Source organism: Lissotriton helveticus, chromosome 7 (assembly GCF_964261635.1).
Source record: "Lissotriton helveticus chromosome 7, aLisHel1.1, whole genome shotgun sequence".
Lineage (NCBI taxonomy): Eukaryota > Metazoa > Chordata > Amphibia > Caudata > Salamandridae > Lissotriton > Lissotriton helveticus.
Genome location: NC_136068.1, coordinates 1,578,020,248 through 1,578,041,612, shown reverse-complemented (window position 1 = coordinate 1,578,041,612; position 21,365 = coordinate 1,578,020,248). Strand labels below are relative to the sequence as shown.

Sequence of the window (21,365 nt, the reverse complement as noted above, 5' to 3'; positions counted from 1 at the left end):
GGTGACCATTTTATTTTCACACAGTGATACACTTGTGTTTTTTCTTTGCTTTGCATACCGTTACAAAATGCTTCATACAGCCCTTGCATGTCTGTCCAATGGCGGGACATTTGTCTTCACGTGGAAACGGAAATTAACATCTAAAACATAACTTCATTTACATGTAGACATCACCTTGTGTCCTTCTTTCTTTTAGTTTGACTTGCTTTTCACACTCATGATTGTTTCATTCTGTGCACCTCTGGCCTCCAAGTCAGCAGCTTATTGATTTGCATGCTCTTCCGCTCTAGCAGCCATCAGCACTTGTTCAAGACTCAGAGTTTCTCTTTTCATTCTCCTTCTGAAGGAATCGGACAGAAAACTATAAATGACTCTGAGACGTATGGCTTTTTCATCATTGAACTAACTGAACTTAAAGTGTTTGATGAGTGTGTCAAGTCTTTCTACAAATTCATCAATGATTTTGCCAACTTTCTGACGCTCATAACTGAAAATACATCTTTCATAGTCAACATTTGGCAGTGGATTAAGCTTGAGAATCAAGGTTTCTTTAAACTGACGGTATGTGATTTCATTGTCAGTTTGCAGCATTTTCTTTATTTTTATTTTTTATTTTATTTTGAAAGTTTTATATAGCGCGAACGAGATCTTTGCAGATATCAGAGCGCTTTACAAGGGCATGGGGATAAAAAATACAGAGTAATAAAGCGTATATACAAAGTAATATATGAGGTAGTTAGGTACAAGGTGCTAGTTACATAGGTGGGTCAAAGGACATGAGGTAGGTCACAGGTGAGGTAGTGTCGGTACACAGTGTATAGACAAACAATTGCGTCAATAGTATAAAGTGCAATAATAAGGAGCATATACTTGCTTAAGCGTGTTTAGAATATTTAGAGTTTAAAGGTGGGCACAGTTGAGGTGGGTGTGAGCAGGGTGTATAGTCCCACAGGTGCGACAGTAGTAGGGAAGTAAGGAACGTTGAGGTGGAGAGGGTAAAGTGTGCAAAGTCAACCAGGTGCGTCAACAATATAACAATATACATAATCAACCAGGTGCGTCAAACATTATAACAAAATACAAAGAGTGAGCGTATACAGTTACGTAATTCGATAATACGGGTGGTACAATAGACCAGGGTCGGGCAGGACTTACAGAGCAGATTCATGAGTGATACGGAATAATAGATCATGTGTATTTTGCCATGAGGATCGCTTTAACTTCCTTCTTAAAGATTGTGTTGGAGGAGATGAGCCTTGTTTCCGGAGGGAGTGAGTTCCAGATCCTGGGTGCCATTCCTGAAAAGGAGCGTTTATAAGTTTTTTCCTTCCGAAATCTTCGAGGTTTCAGCAAAAGATTGTTTGTGCTTCTAGTAGTTCGGGAGCCACCCGAAATTGTCAGCTTTTGAGTGAGGTAGGCGGGTGAATTCAGGTGCACAGCCTTGTGTGTCATGCATGCGATTTTCAGTTGTATTCTGGCTTCAAAAGGTAGCCAGTTCAGTGATTTAAAGTCCGGGGAGATACGCGAGTGTTTTTTTGATCCTGTGACGAGTCTCGCTGCGGCGTTAAGGGACGCTCTTAGGGGTGCCGTTGTAGTTAGGGGGAGCCCGCAGAGGGCGGTGCTACCGTATTCTATGTGCGGGATGACTATAGATTGTACTGCAGTTTGGAAGTCTTTGGCAGGAAGGAAGGGTTTAAGTTTTCTCAGGGTATTGATTTGGAAGTTCGCTCCTTTGGTTGCCTTGCTGATGTGCTGCTGCATGTTGAGATTGGTGTCAAGTGTTATGCCTAAAGATAGCTATAAATTATAAATTATAACTTCCTTTACATCATCACCAGCAAGGTTTTTAAGGCATCTGATTATCTTTGTGTTATTAGGCTCTTCAAGTGCATCAATTAAAACTTCAAATGTCTCTAACCACGTAGTTCATCGGTCACTAATATTTTGCTTTTTGTTGGTATCGAATGATTATGGTGGTTTCAAGAAAGCAGCAGCGTTGAAGACCAGTGTGGGGCTTACTTAGCTGGGACATAGCGGGATTTCATCCACTGCTTCTAGCTCATTCTCTCTGAGACCCTGTGACATAATGGCCTCTGGATCATCCATGATATTAACAATTACTGGAAACATGATTTTCTTCTTGCGCTCCATCAGAACAACAACCTGCCACTATTCTGGACCCCTCCCTGACTTTCATTCGTCAAAGACCTCTGGAATTGTTCTGAGCCCCACTCAGAGTCTTTGGAGGCTTGCCTCTTCAGGTATGGATGCATCCATAAGCACACCCCAGGCACTTCTACTTGGGCTGCTGCGCCCAGTGCTGCGTATGAAGACTCTCTTAAATTACTTCTGGTAAGCAGACAACCCTTTTCTTGCATCATCTAGGTCACTTTGATTCTGGTACTTCTGTGCACTTGCTTACACCTGGTTGAGCTCTGCCTCTCAGCACTTGTAGTCACAGCTTTATTTTGCTCTTGGCTGTTGCTATGTTCTTTTTGACAACAAGTTGATTTTGGTTAGGCAACACTTGTAATTGCAGTGTTATCTTGCGCTTGGCTAACACTTTGTACTTTTGACACCAGGTTGATCTCTGCTTAGCAGCACTTGTAATCGCAGCATTATCACTCTGTACTGTGCATAGCTCTATGTTGTGTAGTAGCGGGGTACCTTTATGTATAGCCTGCCCAACAGTTTCTTGACCAACAACATGTAGATTCATTGTTAATGCTTTTGCTTTCAACTGCTTCACAGTGGTAGGACCTGCTGTTTGACTCCATATGCATTCAGCGTCAATTCAGTACTTTGACAACGGCACACGTGGCACGCACAAGCAGTTTGGTTCGACAACAGCAAACTCTCTGAGAGAGCATTGTCACTCCTTCGGTTACTTATCCCCTACCTCGTTACCATTTGTAGCATCTTCCCAGCGGTATACCCGCCAATGAGTATGCCACATATGGAACTTAGTAATACATTTCCTTATTCATCTGCTTGTAACTGCAAACTCAACATTCTTAAGTAGCATTCCCTACAATACACTTTATTCATTACATCATAGCTCTACTGAGTTCATTGAGAGCCAAAAGTGTTCCATCATTGTTAACGTGCAAGACACTAAACGTAAAATTAAGAAAACAGGTCTGTTTTTAGTTTTTCTGATGAACTGTTCTCCTTCTGGCTAAGTTTTACGTCCACTGTCAGCCTGCTGGGATGATGCTGTTTGCCATTTTCATTTTTTTCTAGGATGTTGACTGTTCCCGGTTTTAGATGAACATTCTCTTCTCTTGTATGCGTCTGTTTGATGAGCAGCTCAACCTTTCCATCACTGCCTTCCCATCTAGCAGTTGCCGGCTACCGCCTTTGGTGCCTGACTTCAAAATGAAGGCTACTCACGCATTGCACTGTGCGTGACCATATACACGTAGTCATGTGCACAAGAAAAAATATGCAACGACTACTTCCCAGCCCACCTGCCATAGGGTCTACAAATATGCACAGATGTGTCAAAATTCATTCATGCACCAAAACAAAAGCGAACACGGATGTCTCTCCCTCATTTGATGCCTGTCCAGCACCCTTCTTCCATGGGTGTTGATTCACATCCGATTTAGCTGATCACCCTCGGACACCACCTCTGTGGGAGCAGAAATATTAAAGAGAGGTAGGGAAAAAACTGTGCAGGCACCACTGATCCCACCTCCTTCCAGCTGCTTCTCTCTCCAGCTCCCTTTATCCAGAACCAATAAACATGCTCACATTTCAGCACTCACACATAACACCAGGGCCATATTTATGAGCAACACCCCACGCCCCATCATTGCACAAGGAGTTAAATCTGTGTAGCTAGAAATAAAATCTCAGAGCACAAACCCATATGTAGGAATGCTAAAATAGGCCCTGCATCGCTCAGATACACTCCTCTCGCTACAATGTACTTAATCTGCAATGTCACACCTTTCCTCTATCCTTCCAAGTATAGCAGCCTTCTCTTTGAATCTCCTCTCTCTCTCTTTTCACACAACAGCAACGCCCACCAAGACAAACCACCAGCCGCGGCCGGTGGTGGGAGTGCCTGCGGGCGGTGACATGGGGAGGGGGAGGAGCAGGGTGGGGGGTAGTAATGTATGGAATACGGACCTTAACAGGTAAGTTAACATATATATAGATAAAACAAATTTCGTTGCATGCACTGCATCAACAATGCAGGTATTCCCACCACCGGCCGTGGCTGCATACCACACAGCACCTAAAAACCGCACATATTAAGAGAGAACAATCAATGAACTGAATTATCATATGGCTTACTGGCCCAATTTCTAGTTTAAAGAATCAACAAGACTGTTGAAAATTAAGAACGAGATCACCACATGTCGATAGATATCTCACACTACGTGATCTACATGCCAACAGTAGCGTGTACAAAGGGAACACAGTGTATATGTAATTATTCGTCCAATGTCACATGATTCGGGATCCACCAATGCCATCTATGAAGGGCCGAGGGGCACTTCTGGGTGAGTGTAAGCCCAGCTCCACATAGTCTACAAGCTTTAACATATTGTGCATGATGCGGCTCCTTTAAAAGCTTATCATTGTTTGAGGCCCTTTAAATAGGAACACCCAATAGCAAGCTATGAAAGTGTGCATCATTTGTGTGTTAAAACCACACGTGACATATCCAGTTTTCATATTTTCCCACGGATTGGCACACATACATTCCCATCTTTTAATTTTCAGGTGCATAAAATGGATCTCTCATAACGTCTGAAGAAGGTATTTGTGCAGGCTGTGGAAATAGTCTTGTTCCCACTTTTGGTATAAGTCCCCCGGTTGTCTTTGTTTTTCAGAAAGCCAAGTTCACCTGGGACCCTGAAACTGTGGGGATGATCCACGGATCCTTTTTTTGGGGCTACATTGTCACGCAGATTCCTGGGGGCTTCATTTGCCAGAAATTTGCAGCCAACAGGTATGTATTGGTGGGTGATGCCAAAGATGTAATACGTGTATTTATTAAGCAGTGAAAACAATGACAGAACTGTTTGTTTTGATACCCCACCAACCGAGCATGTACTCCCATGACGTAATGTGATTTCTGCTGACAACATCAGTTGTTTCTTTGCATTTCTTCATTTTTGGGGGGAACTGTCTATTGAGATCGGATGTATGACGTTACAACGCATACTTTTACTCCGCATACCATTACAACGCGGTATTTACAACGAATACCGTTACAACGCATAGCGCTTAGAGGTGCTGGATAGTGGTAAGTATAATTTTCTATTCCAACTCCAGTCCCCGTGGACACTAGGGAAGGTGTTGGATAGAAAATTAAACTTATTCCCTATCCTAGAGCGCCCCCCAGCGCAATGCGTTGTAATGGTATGCGTTGTAATGGTCGCGTTGTAGTGGTAGTGCGGAGTAAAAATTGCGTTGTAACAGGTGTATACCATTGAGATCATGGGTGCTCACAAGCATTTTCCCAGGGGCCACAACGTTTGGTCAATGGTGTGACTGACGGCAGCACTGATGACAGCGGGGGTGTAGGGGAAGCAAAGCATTAATATCTAGTGGCTGTCTTTAAAAATGAAGCTGTTTCTAAAGTTAAGGGCCTAGTTACTTCCTTTCCCTAACTGCAATTGACCTTTAAATAAGTGCTTGCTGTATATTTAATTTTTTTTTCAGGTTAGTGCTGAGTCGAGTAAACGGCAGCTCAGTGGTGCTGATGCCTAGCGGGCCGCATGTAAAGGCCAGGAGGACCGCATGTGGCCCCCGGGCCGTACTTTGAGTATTACTGCTTTAGATGTTTACTAACATGTTGTGGTACTTGGATGATGGACTTCAGAAAGTCTAAAGGAGCAGTCACTGTGGGGATGGTGTTCAAATCCTCATGGAATAGTACTGCACATCATTAGCCTGGATGAGATAATGTCTAGCGCTAACAGGACATAAACTTGCCTGGCTACTGGCAGTAGGATAATTTCGTAGCATTGAAGGTGCAGAAATCTACCTGGCTGTTGGCTAGAGGATAATGTTGTAGCATTAACAGCACATAACCCTGCCTAGCTGTTGGATAAAGCATAATTTCTTAGTATTGACGGTACAAAAAATTGCCTGGCTATTGTCTATAGGATAATGTTGTAGGATTAACGGTACAAAAACCTGCCTAGCTATTGGATAATGTCTTGCATTAACAGTACATAAACTTGCCTGGCTATTGGCTGTAAGATAAGTTTATAGCATTAACGGTGCAGAAATCGACCTGGCTGTTGGCTAGAGGATAATGGCGTAGGATTAATGGTGCATAAACCTGCCTGGCTATTGGATAATGTCGTAGTATTAACGGTACAGAAAAGTGCCTGGCTAGTGGCTGTAGGATAATGTCTCGTATTTTATTTATTTTTATTTATTTATTTAAAATTTTATATAGCGCACAGTTACCCTCGGGCATCCCGGCGCTTGTCCAGACGCCAACAGTTAACCAACGGCCGGTTCAGTGCCATCAAGCAGGAAACAAATGACTTTTAAGGAGTTTGCGAAACCGCAGAGTACAGGTCTCAGAGCGCAACTTCAAAGGGAGCGCGTTCCACAAAATGGCTGTGTATTAACAGTACATAAACCTGACTGGCTATTGGCTGTAGGATAATTTCATAGCATTGACAGTGCAGAAACCTGCTTGGCTGTTGGCTAGAGGATAATGTCATAGCATTACCGGTACATAAACCTGCCTGGCTGTTGGCTAGAGGATAATGTCATAGCATTAACGGTACATAAACCTGCCTGGCTGTTGGCTATAGGATAAATTTGTAGTATTGACGGTACAGAAAATTGCCTGACTGTTGGATGGGGTAATAGTCTAACAAATGTATATGAGAGAATTGGACTGCCAATGTATTCTGAAAAGATGAGCGTTCCGGAAATAAAAGGCCCCGGTTTGAGCCTGATATAGCCCAGGATACTGTCTGGAGCTGTGTAGGGAAATGGTTTACCCTGGATTAGGTATCCTCCAGGCACCGGGGCGCTGCGTGAAAAACTGCCGTGGTTTGTTGCACCAAGGACAGGCACCAGATTTAAATTGAGTCGCCTGCAGATGATGTCATCAGCATCAGAGGTGCTAGAAAAGCCGCTGAGTCAGGCACAGCCTTGCTGCATAGCGCCAAGTGGGTGTAAGTGGTAAGACAGTGTAGCTCTTGAACGCTGATTGACCCTGAATGTCCTCCCCTTTGCATTGCACGAGCACCCATGAAAATCTTTAGTTGATCTGGAAGTTGGTTAAGCATCTTGCTTTTTTTTTTAGGGATTTCCAGCAGTAGATGGGTGTTGTTTCTCATATGACTTCTTCGGCCTCTTGAGTTGTGCAGTTTTTCAATTAAGTACGCTGATAAACCGAAGCAATGAGCTACATGAGCTATGAAAGCCACTTTAAGTCGCTGAAGTTCTTACAGGATAGCGATGACCTGGTCACATTTCTTGGTGCCCATTTCCAATTGGCTTGCAGTTGCATGCAGTATGACTTGGAGCGGTGCAGGCTGGCACCCTGTGCATTGCCTTCATCGAGCCGTGTGAGTAATACACACTGGTATCTTGGCATTCAAGGGTGGAATGGAGACTTTGGGTGTTCGTAGCAGGTGGGATTGAGTGATGCTCTCTTTGTGAGTTTAGCAATAAGCTTTGTTGTCTTCAGCTTGTAGGCTATGGTAAAGAGCTAGCCAAGGGCAGCACTGATGAAGAGTGTGCATTCATTATTAGGATATTATAGAAGAGGTATATGTAAGGCATATCTTTTAGCTGGAAGTGTTTACGTGGTGGTTTTGATGGTAACATTTGCATTACTACTGGCTGTACGGGTGATCATGTATCTGTAAGTGTAGTCTGCTGTATGCGAGGTGTGTAGTTGATAGTTTAGGATTGGTAGTAGGATCTCACTGAAAGAATAACTGAGATACAAAGAACTGACAACAAACCCAAACTGGAAACTGACACAGGACCCAGGTGCGAAAAGAACACGCCAGCACCACTGAAAGAAACACACAGAAGACAACTCTAACACAAAGGCACAGAGATAGAGAAACGATCACCGACAACACCACAGATACTGACACTGGAAAAGATACAAGTACACTAACGTGTGCACAAACATGAGACAGAGAACACTGACTAAAGTTACAGTCAAATGGCCTGATTTACAAAGGTAAACATACACTTTTGTGTAAGTTTAGAATTGATTGCTATTCACAAAGGATCATAAAGACATCCATCCTGCTGATAACAAGCTTCTAATGAGGGATCTCATGATGCATCTGGTGGGCTTCTGAGGGACAACATGTATTGACAATGAATGTCAGAAGTCCTACCAACTTAAGGCAGAGCATCACCTGCTTTCCTGTTTTCCCCTACTATAACCCTAGTGCACATGTCCATTGTATGGTGGAGACATAATGACCAATTGGAAAACCAATAGATTTCCCAACACATTTGTGACTCTGGATGAATTCCTTTCAGAGGCACCACCTCTCAGCTTTGCTGACTTTCTGTTAAAAAGGAATACCCGGGGACTGGTATATGTGAAGGATGTGACGTTTGCACTTGGGAAAAATAAAGATTAACATACTGCTTGAGCTTTTTTATGGTGACTTTTGTGGAGGGGAAGTGATATCAGGTGTGATCATGAAACACATAGGGACCTCAAATAATCCTAAGGTAAATATTGTATTGGTTTACCTAATGGTTGACCTGGTAAATAAGGTATTTTCAGAATCCGTAATGTTTCAGCACTTACAACTCTGTGTGTATAACCTATAAGGCAATCCACCTCACCAATCAGAAGTACCTTGTGGAGAAAATCAAAAGATCTGGTGCTACTAGGGTTCCCAGAAACAAACCCTGTTATGTCTCAAATTCCAAGAGATTCCACTCTCAAACAGTCCTTTTGTGGACGCTCCCCTTAGGTCTAGCATGCACTGCCCAACCAGCTCAAACTGGTTCCACCTTTAACCGTCTTGAAAAAGGTCAACAAAACAACCTTTTTTCGAAAGTGAAGACAATTGATTAATTGTAGCAATGACACATTGATTTACCTTATTAATCCTGTGTTTTTGCTGTGTTTTATTCTTTCTCTTGCATGCAATGTTTTCCTTTCATCCCTGTATAAAGGAGTAGCTTCTTAAAAAGTGCTTTGTCACTCTTGTGTTTGGGTCTAGTTTGAGCCATTATAAACCAAGAAAATAAAAATCGTAAAATTCTCAGAGACTGGAGGGGATAATGAAATAAAGGCCTGCGGGATGGGAGAGGAGGTATTTAAGTCTCTGAGTCAGAATGAAGGAGCGTGGGAGGTGGGTGGTGGGGGGGGGGGGTATTGTTAAGGTGAGTAATTGGAAGGTGATGGATTCTGGAATGTGCCACCTGCACTTAATTAAGTCAGTTGACAGCACCCTTGGAGCGTCCTCCAGCTTGACTTTCAGCAGTACCACTGCAGACAGATGACTCTGCGGCATTCTGTTTATTAGAAGCCATGCCCAGTCAGCTCTGAAAGGGCAGGTGTCCGCAACGGGGGATGCTACGTGCAGAGGGCACTAGACAACTAGCTCTAGCATTTTCATGTACATAAAGCAGCCGAAAATGAGCGTTCATGCATTCATGTACTCACATAGAGTGGGGAACCCTCACCCGCGTAGTGCGGTAGGCTTCATTAATGGGTCCCCATCAAGCACTGGGAAGCATCTGGGAGTACTACTGTTCACATGCTGTATGCTCTCCTAGCTATTGGGGTCCCTAGTTTGAGTGAAGGTATCTCTTAAATCATGACAGTTTCGTTCTCCCATTCTTAAAAGGTCATACCCACAGTGTGTGGGTGAGCTAAAGATGTATTTCACTGATGGCTCCCTACCACAAGGTTAAAAACAGGAGGGTCGCACAATACACCATGCTTTTTTTCATGGACATGTTTTGGTGCTCAAATATTGCCCCTGCCTCATGGTTATAGGTCTTGCCATCTCACATCGGATAGTGTAAAACTAGTTCAGAGGCTTGCTTCAGACCCTGTTTGGGGGATCACAGGGTAGACAGGGTTTACTGGGCCCCAACTGTTTGCCACTGGTGTCTGTTTTACGCACTCGGCTCTCAGGGTAGCGAGGGCGAGCAGTCAAAGGCTTCTCAGAAAGGTAGTGTGGAGGACAATAGCTCAGAACTCAACAATTAACCAACAGACACAATACATTGAATCCCTAAGTCCGCTCTATAGCTCGTCCTATACACTTATTCTGTAATGTCCTCTCCGATCTGGGTGACAAACAGATGTTATAGTGCCCATTATCTAGTGGCAGAAGCACACATTAGGTACAGGTGCAGATTATCATTGTTATCCCAGTGGGGCTTAGAAGTGCAACTCAGTCTCTTGATCTTACCCTTGGTTTACTTCGTATAGAAAGTCTGAAGCCCACGTGCTTGTCTTTGTTTGAGCAGGTCTCATTCTGTGTGCGCCAATCACAGGGAAAGTTTTGCAATGCCTGTGTTCTAGTCCTTGCAGCTCAGGCCACGAGACAGGCGCCTCTTTCAGTCGATGTCAGTACAGGTGAGGGACTTACATCCTGGCCTTGCTTGTAGAAGCAGCTTCTCCAGCTAGCCTAGTTCACAGTGGTGCCATGCACCTATCGTCTCCTAGGCTGATCATGTTCTTAGTGGTGATGCACAGGTATAAACCAATCAGGTTCTCAGAGATGTGATTCAGTTACTGCCTTCCAGGCCAATCAGACTTACAGCATGGCAAAGTGAAATTTGATGCCTCCCATGCCTTCCAGGTTCACGATGGCGAGGTGCAGTGGCAACCTTATAGAGTTAAAGATGCAATAGACAGGGAATTTGGCCACACCAGTTTGATAAAGTCTTTGGGGCTGTTCTCATGTAGGAACCACATAAAGTGACCAGATTTCTCCTGGCTTTTCTCTCTGATAGCGCCTACTTTCTTAGGCTGCTCCAAAACACCAAGAACACTCTGGGCCTCTGCTCTTTAGCAGTTTCTCTTCCTGAAGGGTAAGACACATTCCTTCCCTCTCTCAGCAGGCAGGCTTCTAGGCAGGCCTTTCATCTCCTCTAGCAGAAACTGCAGACTTTAGGTAATGTCCTCTCACCTCTGGACAGCCCTGGTTACACAGCTGCTCTTTGTGTAGGACCAAATAATTTACAACAAGGGGTGGTGATGGACAGAGTCTCTGAATTAAGCAGAATACTCTCACCCAGTCAAGAGATCAGGGCTAGATCCAACACCGTTTTTTAGCTCATTGCACCATCCCAGTTTCAGAACCTGGCTGTATGCAAATTAGTCTGTCCCTGGCCCAGTGCATCATGGGAACAGGGCAGACCAGACTACAAAAGCCAATTCTTACACTGGGAAGGAAACAAGCTTCCGGGGACCGGTTTCTGGCATTTCAGCCGTCTTCGGCCCGGCTTGCTTGAATCCTGATGGTGCAATGAGCAAGGGACTCACATCTGAGTATACCCTTCCACGCTTAGGGTGGACAAAATAATTTACAACAAGGGGTGGTGATGGACAGAGTCTCTGAATTAAGCAGAATACTCTCACCCAGTCAAGAGATCAGGGCTAGATCCAACACCGTTTTTTAGCTCATTGCACCATCCCAGTTTCAGAACCTGGCTGTATGCAAATTAGTCTGTCCCTGGCCCAGTGCATCATGGGAACAGGGCAGACCAGACTACAAAAGCCAATTCTTACACTGGGAAGGAAACAAGCTTCCGGGGACCGGTTTCTGGCATTTCAGCCGTCTTCGGCCCGGCTTGCTTGAATCCTGATGGTGCAATGAGCAAGGGACTCACATCTGAGTATACCCTTCCACGCTTAGGGTGGACAAAATAATTTACAACAAAGGGTGGTGATGGACAGAGTCTCTGAATTAAGCAGAATACTCTCACCCAGTCAAGAGATCAGGGCTAGATCCAACACCGTTTTTTAGCTCATTGCACCATCCCAGTTTCAGAACCTGGCTGTATGCAAATTAGTCTGTCCCTGGCCCAGTGCATCATGGGAACAGGGCAGACCAGACTACAAAAGCCAATTCTTACACTGGGAAGGAAACAAGCTTCCGGGGACCGGTTTCTGGCATTTCAGCCGTCTTCGGCCCGGCTTGCTTGAATCCTGATGGTGCAATGAGCAAGGGACTCACATCTGAGTATACCCTTCCACGCTTAGGGTGGACAAAATAATTTACAACAAGGGGTGGTGATGGACAGAGTCTCTGAATTAAGCAGAATATTCTCACCCAGTCAAGAGATCAGGGCTAGATCCAATACCGTTTTTTTAGCTCATTGCACCATCCCAGTTTCAGAACCTGGCTGTATGCAAATTAGTCTGTCCCTGGCCCAGTGCATCATGGGAACAGGGCAGACCAGACTACAAAAGCCAATTCTTACACTGGGAAGGAAACAAGCTTCCGGGGACCGGTTTCTGGCATTTCAGCCGTCTTCGGCCCGGCTTGCTTGAATCCTGATGGTGCAATGAGCAAGGGACTCACATCTGAGTATACCCTTCCACGCTTAGGGTGGACAAAATAATTTACAACAAGGGGTGGTGATGGACAGAGTCTCTGAATTAAGCAGAATACTCTCACCCAGTCAAGAGATCAGGGCTAGATCCAACACCGTTTTTTAGCTCATTGCACCATCCCAGTTTCAGAACCTGGCTGTATGCAAATTAGTCTGTCCCTGGCCCAGTGCATCATGGGAACAGGGCAGACCAGACTACAAAAGCCAATTCTTACACTGGGAAGGAAACAAGCTTCCGGGGACCGGTTTCTGGCATTTCAGCCGTCTTCGGCCCGGCTTGCTTGAATCCTGATGGTGCAATGAGCAAGGGACTCACATCTGAGTATACCCTTCCACGCTTAGGGTGGACAAAATAATTTACAACAAGGGGTGGTGATGGACAGAGTCTCTGAATTAAGCAGAATACTCTCACCCAGTCAAGAGATAAGGGCTAGATCCAACACCGTTTTTTAGCTCATTGCACCATCCCAGTTTCAGAACCTGGCTGTATGCAAATTAGTCTGTCCCTGGCCCAGTGCATCATGGGAACAGGGCAGACCAGACTACAAAAGCCAATTCTTACACTGGGAAGGAAACAAGCTTCCGGGGACCGGTTTCTGGCATTTCAGCCGTCTTCGGCCCGGCTTGCTTGAATCCTGATGGTGCAATGAGCAAGGGACTCACATCTGAGTATACCCTTCCACGCTTAGGGTGGACAAAATAATTTACAACAAGGGGTGGTGATGGACAGAGTCTCTGAATTAAGCAGAATACTCTCACCCAGTCAAGAGATCAGGGCTAGATCCAACACCGTTTTTTAGCTCATTGCACCATCCCAGTTTCAGAACCTGGCTGTATGCAAATTAGTCTGTCCCTGGCCCAGTGCATCATGGGAACAGGGCAGACCAGACTACAAAAGCCAATTCTTACACTGGGAAGGAAACAAGCTTCCGGGGACCGGTTTCTGGCATTTCAGCCGTCTTCGGCCCGGCTTGCTTGAATCCTGATGGTGCAATGAGCAAGGGACTCACATCTGAGTATACCCTTCCACGCTTAGGGTGGACAAAATAATTTACAACAAGGGGTGGTGATGGACAGAGTCTCTGAATTAAGCAGAATACTCTCACCCAGTCAAGAGATCAGGGCTAGATCCAACACCGTTTTTTTAGCTCATTGCACCATCCCAGTTTCAGAACCTGGCTGTATGCAAATTAGTCTGTCCCTGGCCCAGTGCATCATGGGAACAGGGCAGACCAGACTACAAAAGCCAATTCTTACACTGGGAAGGAAACAAGCTTCCGGGGACCGGTTTCTGGCATTTCAGCCGTCTTCGGCCCGGCTTGCTTGAATCCTGATGGTGCAATGAGCAAGGGACTCACATCTGAGTATACCCTTCCACGCTTAGGGTGGACAAAATAATTTACAACAAGGGGTGGTGATGGACAGAGTCTCTGAATTAAGCAGAATACTCTCACCCAGTCAAGAGATCAGGGCTAGATCCAACACCGTTTTTTAGCTCATTGCACCATCCCAGTTTCAGAACCTGGCTGTATGCAAATTAGTCTGTCCCTTCCCAGTGTAAGAATTGGCTTTTGTAGTCTGGTCTGCCCTGTTCCCATGATGCACTGGGCCAGGGACAGACTAATTTGCATACAGCCAGGTTCTGAAACTGGGATGGTGCAATGAGCTAAAAAACGGTGTTGGATCTAGCCCTGATCTCTTGACTGGGTGAGAGTATTCTGCTTAATTCAGAGACTCTGTCCATCACCACCCCTTGTTGTAAATTATTTTGTCCACCCTAAGCGTGGAAGGGTATACTCAGACATGAGTCCCTTGCTCATTGCACCATCAGGATTCAAGCAAGCCGGGCCGAAGACGGCTGTAATGCCAGAAACCGGTCCCCGGAAGCTTGTTTCCTTCCCAGTGTAAGAATTGGCTTTTGTAGTTTGGTTTGCCCTGTTCCCATCATGCACTGGGACAGGAACAGACTAATTTGCATACAGCCAGGTTCTGAAACTGGGATGGTGCAATGAGCTAAAAAACGGTGTTGGATCTAGCCCTGATCTTTTGACTGGGTGAGAGTATTCTGCTTAATTCAGAGACTCTGTCCCTCACCACCCCTTGTTGTAAATATTTTTGTCCACCCTAAGCGTGGAAGGGTATACTCAGACATGAGTCCCTTGCTCATTGCACCATCAGGATTCAAGCAAGCCGGGCCGAAGACGGCTGTAATGCCAGAAACCGGTCCCCGGAAGCTTGTTTCCTTCCCAGTGTAAGAATTAGCTTTTGTAGTTTGGTTTGCCCTGTTCCCATCATGCACTGGGACAGGAACAGACTAATTTGCATACAGCCAGGTTCTGAAACTGGGATGGTGCAATGAGCTAAAAAACGGTGTTGGATCTAGCCCTGATCTTTTGACTGGGTGAGAGTATTCTGCTTAATTCAGAGACTCTGTCCCTCACCACCCCTTGTTGTAAATATTTTTGTCCACCCTAAGCGTGGAAGGGTATACTCAGACATGAGTCCCTTGCTCATTGCACCATCAGGATTCAAGCAAGCCGGGCCGAAGACGGCTGTAATGCCAGAAACCGGTCCCCGGAAGCTTGTTTCCTTCCCAGTGTAAGAATTGGCTTTTGTAGTTTGGTTTGCCCTGTTCCCATCATGCACTGGGACAGGAACAGACTAATTTGCATACAGCCAGGTTCTGAAACTGGGATGGTGCAATGAGCTAAAAAACGGTGTTGGATCTAGCCCTGATCTTTTGACTGGGTGAGAGTATTCTGCTTAATTCAGAGACTCTGTCCCTCACCACCCCTTGTTGTAAATATTTTTGTCCACCCTAAGCGTGGAAGGGTATACTCAGACATGAGTCCCTTGCTCATTGCACCATCAGGATTCAAGCAAGCCGGGCCGAAGACGGCTGTAATGCCAGAAACCGGTCCCCGGAAGCTTGTTTCCTTCCCAGTGTAAGAATTGGCTTTTGTAGTTTGGTTTGCCCTGTTCCCATCATGCACTGGGACAGGAACAGACTAATTTGCATACAGCCAGGTTCTGAAACTGGGATGGTGCAATGAGCTAAAAAACGGTGTTGGATCTAGCCCTGATCTTTTGACTGGGTGAGAGTATTCTGCTTAATTCAGAGACTCTGTCCCTCACCACCCCTTGTTGTAAATATTTTTGTCCACCCTAAGCGTGGAAGGGTATACTCAGACATGAGTCCCTTGCTCATTGCACCATCAGGATTCAAGCAAGCCAGGCCGAAGACGGCTGTAATGCCAGAAACCGGTCCCCGGAAGCTTGTTTCCTTCCCAGTGTAAGAATTGGCTTTTGTAGTTTGGTTTGCCCTGTTCCCATCATGCACTGGGACAGGAACAGACTAATTTGCATACAGCCAGGTTCTGAAACTGGGATGGTGCAATGAGCTAAAAAACAGTGTTGGATCTAGCCCTGATCTTTTGACTGGGTGAGAGTATTCTGCTTAATTCAGAGACTCTGTCCCTCACCACCCCTTGTTGTAAATATTTGTGTAGGACCAGCACAAGGATTTTTCACACCCTAGTTTAAGGTGCCTTTCTCTGTACCACTGACTCTGTCCACTTACTGCTGGTACTGGTAATATGACTGCCTCTGCTGGTTGCAGCCTAGGAACCTTCCTAGTATCCCCAAACCCACAAATTGTCCCGTCTCTTTGTTGTCTCTCACACCACCCTCTCTTCTGACAACTACTCTCTTGAATTCTTTTTATCATTCATACTTCTCCATCTCCTTAAACACATGAATCTCATACTTTCCCTTTCACCCCTACCATCTACTTTCTCTCTCTTACATACGACGCTCTCTGACACCTCTCGCTCTTTCAGTTCCCACACTCATTTTTGTCCATCCTCTGATCCCCTACTCTATAAACTTCTCACTTTCCTCGAACTCACCTTACACACCCTGCTCTTACCATCGTTTCACTATTGTATCTGATACATTCCTTTATCACATCTTCCTTTCACATACAGGGTCGGACTGTGAACCCAAAGTAGCCCTGGCAAAGTTTGTCTCACCTGCCCCTGTACGTAGTGTAGGAAGCGAGTGCAGTGTGGAAGCGAGCCTGCCTACCATAAGGAGGATTTGGAGGGGTTCTCCCCACCAAGAAAATTTGGGAGAAAATGGCAGAAACAGAGTTTTCTACAACACTTTTTTCATTATGTATTGAATTGTATTAGCTTTTAAAGCATAGTAATTGATGGGCTTACAGTGCACAAGATACAATATTCTTCCATGGTTCCCCTACTATCACCCTCCACCAGTGCCCCTCATCTCTCCCCCTCTCTCACATGTATTGCATTTGTTTTATATCACCTCCCATTGCAGATTATGGTGTTGGAGCACTTTACATCACACACACTTTGAGACAATGAAATATAAGTGTGTGAGTCGGTGTAATGAAAATGTTACATAAGACAAGAAGCACTATGATGTCTAGGCATTTGTTAAGAGTGCTTGGGCTAGAAAAGCACAAACTCAGGATTCAAAATATAACAGTGATTAGGGTTACATTTACTAATAAGAATGTATATCTACACATGCAAACCCTTTTTACAACATTAGGATAATGAAAGACTTGATGCTAGACTTGGCCCTTTTTGCAGGGTCATCCCTGAACTTTTTGCCTTCCTCCTGGTATTTTTCTGACCTTGTGTTGGTGGTTTTAGGACTCTGGGCACTTTATCACTGCTGTCCAGTGTAAAGTGCATGTGTTCTCTATGGTAAAACATGGTAAGATTGGTCTACACCTGTTTGGCGTATTTAATTTACTTATCAGTCCATTGTAAAGTGGTATCTCAGATACCCAGGGCCAATAAATTAAATGTTACTAGTGTGCTTGCAGCACTGCTTGCGCCACCCACCAAAGTAGCCTTTCAAACCTGTCTCATGCCTCTTCCATTGCAGGGTCTGCGCACTCAGTTTACTGCCGCTGCGACGTGGCACTTAAAGTGGTGGACTCCCCTTTTGCTACATATCAGTCACCCCTAAGGTACCGGCCCTCGATAGCCCTATGGGCAGGGTGCGCTGTAGGTAAAAGGTAGGACATGTGCCTTAACTGTGTGGCATGTCCTGGTAGTGACAAGCAGCCATTTTGGTTTCTCACTACTGTGAGGCTGCCCACTCATAGGAATGCATTGGGGATTCCCTGATATGTGTTTCAGTTGTAATTCCTGGTATGAGAGGAGCAGTGTGATCAAGTTTGTTATGTATGGAATAGTGGAAATAAATGTTGCGTAATGGTGTTCGTAGATTTTTTATCACTATTTCAGAAAGGCCACCTTTTAAAACCGGGCATTTCTGTGTACTTTATGTCTATGTGCCTGCCTGTTGTGTATTGCATGTCTGGCTCTGGAGTGACAGGGACAGGGGATGTGCAGTGGATCCAGAGGGGCAGGGTGAGTCAGCACTAGGCTGAATAGGCCGATCTGCATTTGCAGTAGTAGGAGGAGTAGCACATGGGCCTGCATAGGACTGTGCCTGCCTTCCACAATGCTGGCTCCGCCCCCCTGTGGTATGTCTAGGGCCAGAGCCTACACTTGCAAAAAGGTTGTTCCGCGCTGTAAATAAAATGTTCAGTGCCCCCAAGAACTAGTTTGGACCGGGCACAGAGCCATGTGCCAGGGGGAGAACAAAGACAGTGTGTGATATAAGTATTGGGGCTGTGCGCCATGTTGGGGTACTAGAGGAACTTTTGGTTACCTGCTGGAGCTGAAGGACTGCTCGTTGAGGAGGAACTGCCGTGGTACCCAGCTGCTGTCTCCTGGGGGTCCCTATGTGCTGGCCTGCCTGTGCCCAGCTCTGCCCCACTGAATTTGGGAACTAGCGCCTTGTGAGAGCTGCATTCTTTGTTGTCCCTTGGAGCCAGAGGAGAGGGCTCTAACTTCACAGCTGGCAGGGCGCTGTCGGGCATTGGCAGAAGAGCCACAGACCACGAAGCCAGGCGGCTGTTGCCTGGTTGTGGGCGGGGCTCCTGTGGTGATGAGGAGAGCCTTGCGTGCTTCTACGAGCCCGAGGAGGGGGCTCCAACTTTGCCATGCAGAGTGTGTGATTAGCACCCCGTTGTGGCCTTTTTTTCCTGAGCCCAAGAAGAAGGGCTCCAGCTCTGCTCGTTCCGAGCGATTCGGCCGGAAGTCAGGCGAAGAGAGCCTGACCTGGGACGTGGCCGGCAGCCGGAAAACAGCATGGAGACCGGCCAGAAGCCAGCCAAGGGCTGAGCGTGGTTGTGGGTGTGGCCCGCACCCAGAGGAGAGACGCCGCTGAGCCTGAAATCCAGGCTGGAGCCTACCCCGCATTGGTGAGCACCAAAGGAGGAGACGGAGCCTCGCAGACTCACCTGACGATGACAAGGGACCAGACCCTTGCGGGCTCCCTGTTGAAGTCCTGCTTGTGTCCCAGTTACTGGAAGAAAAGAGACGCCCTGATGAGTGGGGCCAGTACAGAGCATGGTGGGTATAGGGTCATGCTTATAGCTACACTGCCAGATTGCAGATAGCTGCCACCAAAGAGGAGAAGCCCCGGTGAGTGGGGCTTACACTGCACCCTGTTGGTGCCTGCTTGGGCCGATTTTTACTCCAAAGAGGAGCCCCGGTGAGGAGGACTCACAAGGCACATTCTGCTTGTTCCACAGCTGCGCCGCCGGATTGTGGGCAGCTGCAACATGGGGGGCATGTGTTGCCGATGAGGAGACACGGGTGAGTTGCACCCTTGCCCCCATTTTGGTACTGGTCTGTTGGGGCCTGTATTCTGCTGCATCGGCAGCCTGGTGGCTAGTTCCAAGGCCACATACTAGGAGAGCCCTGACTTTGGGACAGAGGGCACTATGGGGAAGCACAAGGCGGGCCCTGAGGACGGCCAGTCAGCCTAGTGTTTGCCTCATGTTTTGGGGGGGGCGTAAGGCCCTGAGGGGATGTTTGCACCGTACTAGTAATTTAGGATGTATGCCTAAGATGATCTAATGTGTTTATGCTACATGCAATGTTACCAGTAGTTACAGGTTGGTTGTGATTTTCACTACTTGTGTAATGGATATGACAGTGGCCCGATTGGCCCTGTAATGTATATAATCCCCTGTAAAGTAATACCTAGTGCCAGGTGGCACAGTGTATATATATAACCCTGGGATTTCACCTCACCATGTATACCGCAAATGGATTCACAACTGTAAGGTGACATTTTTGCACATTGGCAGCATTATGCTGGAATGTGACATTTAAAAGACATGACATTTGTCTGATCACCCCGCTTTCCGGCAACAACCCCTATTGGGTAAAATAGGAGTGGGACACAGACGGTTCCGTACAATTTATTTTCTCTGATTTTAGGTGTCAAAATGTTATATTTTAGCTCAGATTGTTATTATGGCAGAGAGGTAGGGTCACATTGCAAGTAAACCAGAGTTCGTGAAAAGTCATTACCAATCGGTATTTATTAAAATGCTCAATGTTAATTGGTGTTGGCAGCAGTAACTAAAATCAATTGTTGATTTTTAAATATAGTGTTATATAATTGTTGCCACTTGTTCATCTGAAATTAGTTATGCAATGTGTTTGTGTAACTATGATGACGCTGCAATGGCATTTGTATTGATATGCCTCATTTGAATTACTGCCAAACGTGTAGTATTCCTTTTATGTTATTTAATCAGGGATGTTTTAAAAGCACCTCCCTATTGAGGGAAAGGCAGATTGAGAAAGGCTACAAGACAGCTGAAACGCGTCTCTGTGATGGTTTTTTGACTAGCAGGGTAGAGGAGGTGCCCACGACATTAAAGAGTTTGAACACTTAGGCCCCCATTAGGATGGCCACTCTTGCAGAAAACGGGACTGCCCGCCTTAGGGGCGGGGGACCCGATGTTTGCATTAGGATGCACCCGCCACAGCGGCGGGCACATCCCCCATTTTAACATTGTGGCGGGCGGTGCACACTGCACCGCCCGCCACAATGTTAAAAATTTATGCGTGCATTTGCATAAACAAAGCGGCAGGCACCACGCGGTGCCTGCTGCTTTGTTTATGCAAATACTGGGGGGGTACCACAGGTGCCCCCCATGTGCACCCCCACCCCTCCTTCACTCTGGGGGTCTGCAGGCGGCCCCCAGATTGAAGACCGCATGCCTTTCCGTGGCGGCATCGCCACCACGGAAAGGCATCCGATTTGGCCCATCATAATATGGCTGGCGGTGTCTATTAGACACCGCCACCATATTAATCCTTTTCCGCCCCAGCAGCAAGGCGACCGGGGCGGAAAAGCGGCGGACGGTCTTTCCATCCGCCACTGTCCCACCCGGCATACTAATATGGCGGGGGGCATTTGGGAGTGGATGTCTGGCGGATTGCCCCCGCCAGGCCGGCGGTAGCTACCACCAGCCTGGCGGGTGCAATCCGCCCGACATCCTAATGGGCCCCTTACACTCTTCAGGCGCGTGCTCTTTTGTTCAGCCTGGGAGTGGAGTTTGGATATATATATCCAACACAGAAAAGTTGTCCACAAACGGGAAACATATATATATATATATATATATATATATATATATATATGAATGACGCGAACTCCCTCCTGACAGAAAAGAGCAGAGGCCACATATATGTGTGTTTTATGGATAATACAAAGGCTATTTTTATATAACCTTGTGTGGAGTTTCCTTTGTGGTGTGCCTAGTGTGTCATTGCTGTGTGTGTGTGTGTGTTGCGCAAACTCTTTACACATTGCCTCTGGTCTAAGCCTGACTGCTCTGCCATGCTACCAAGGGGGTAAGCAAGGATTATCTTCAGCGTGTAACTCCCTTGCCTTGACTAGAG

At 46.2% G+C, this 21,365-nt stretch overlaps 1 protein-coding gene across 1 annotated transcript in view; it reads left to right on the top strand.

The window, feature by feature from the left end:
* SLC17A7 (solute carrier family 17 member 7) overlaps positions 1-21,365 on the top strand; it is a 386,211-nt gene that overhangs the window by 214,040 nt on the left and 150,806 nt on the right. Inside the window, exon 3 of the mRNA XM_078650978.1 lies at positions 4,848-4,966. Coding sequence (XP_078507104.1) covers positions 4,848-4,966 — 119 coding nt within the window. The remainder of the gene's footprint in view (positions 1-4,847; positions 4,967-21,365) is intronic.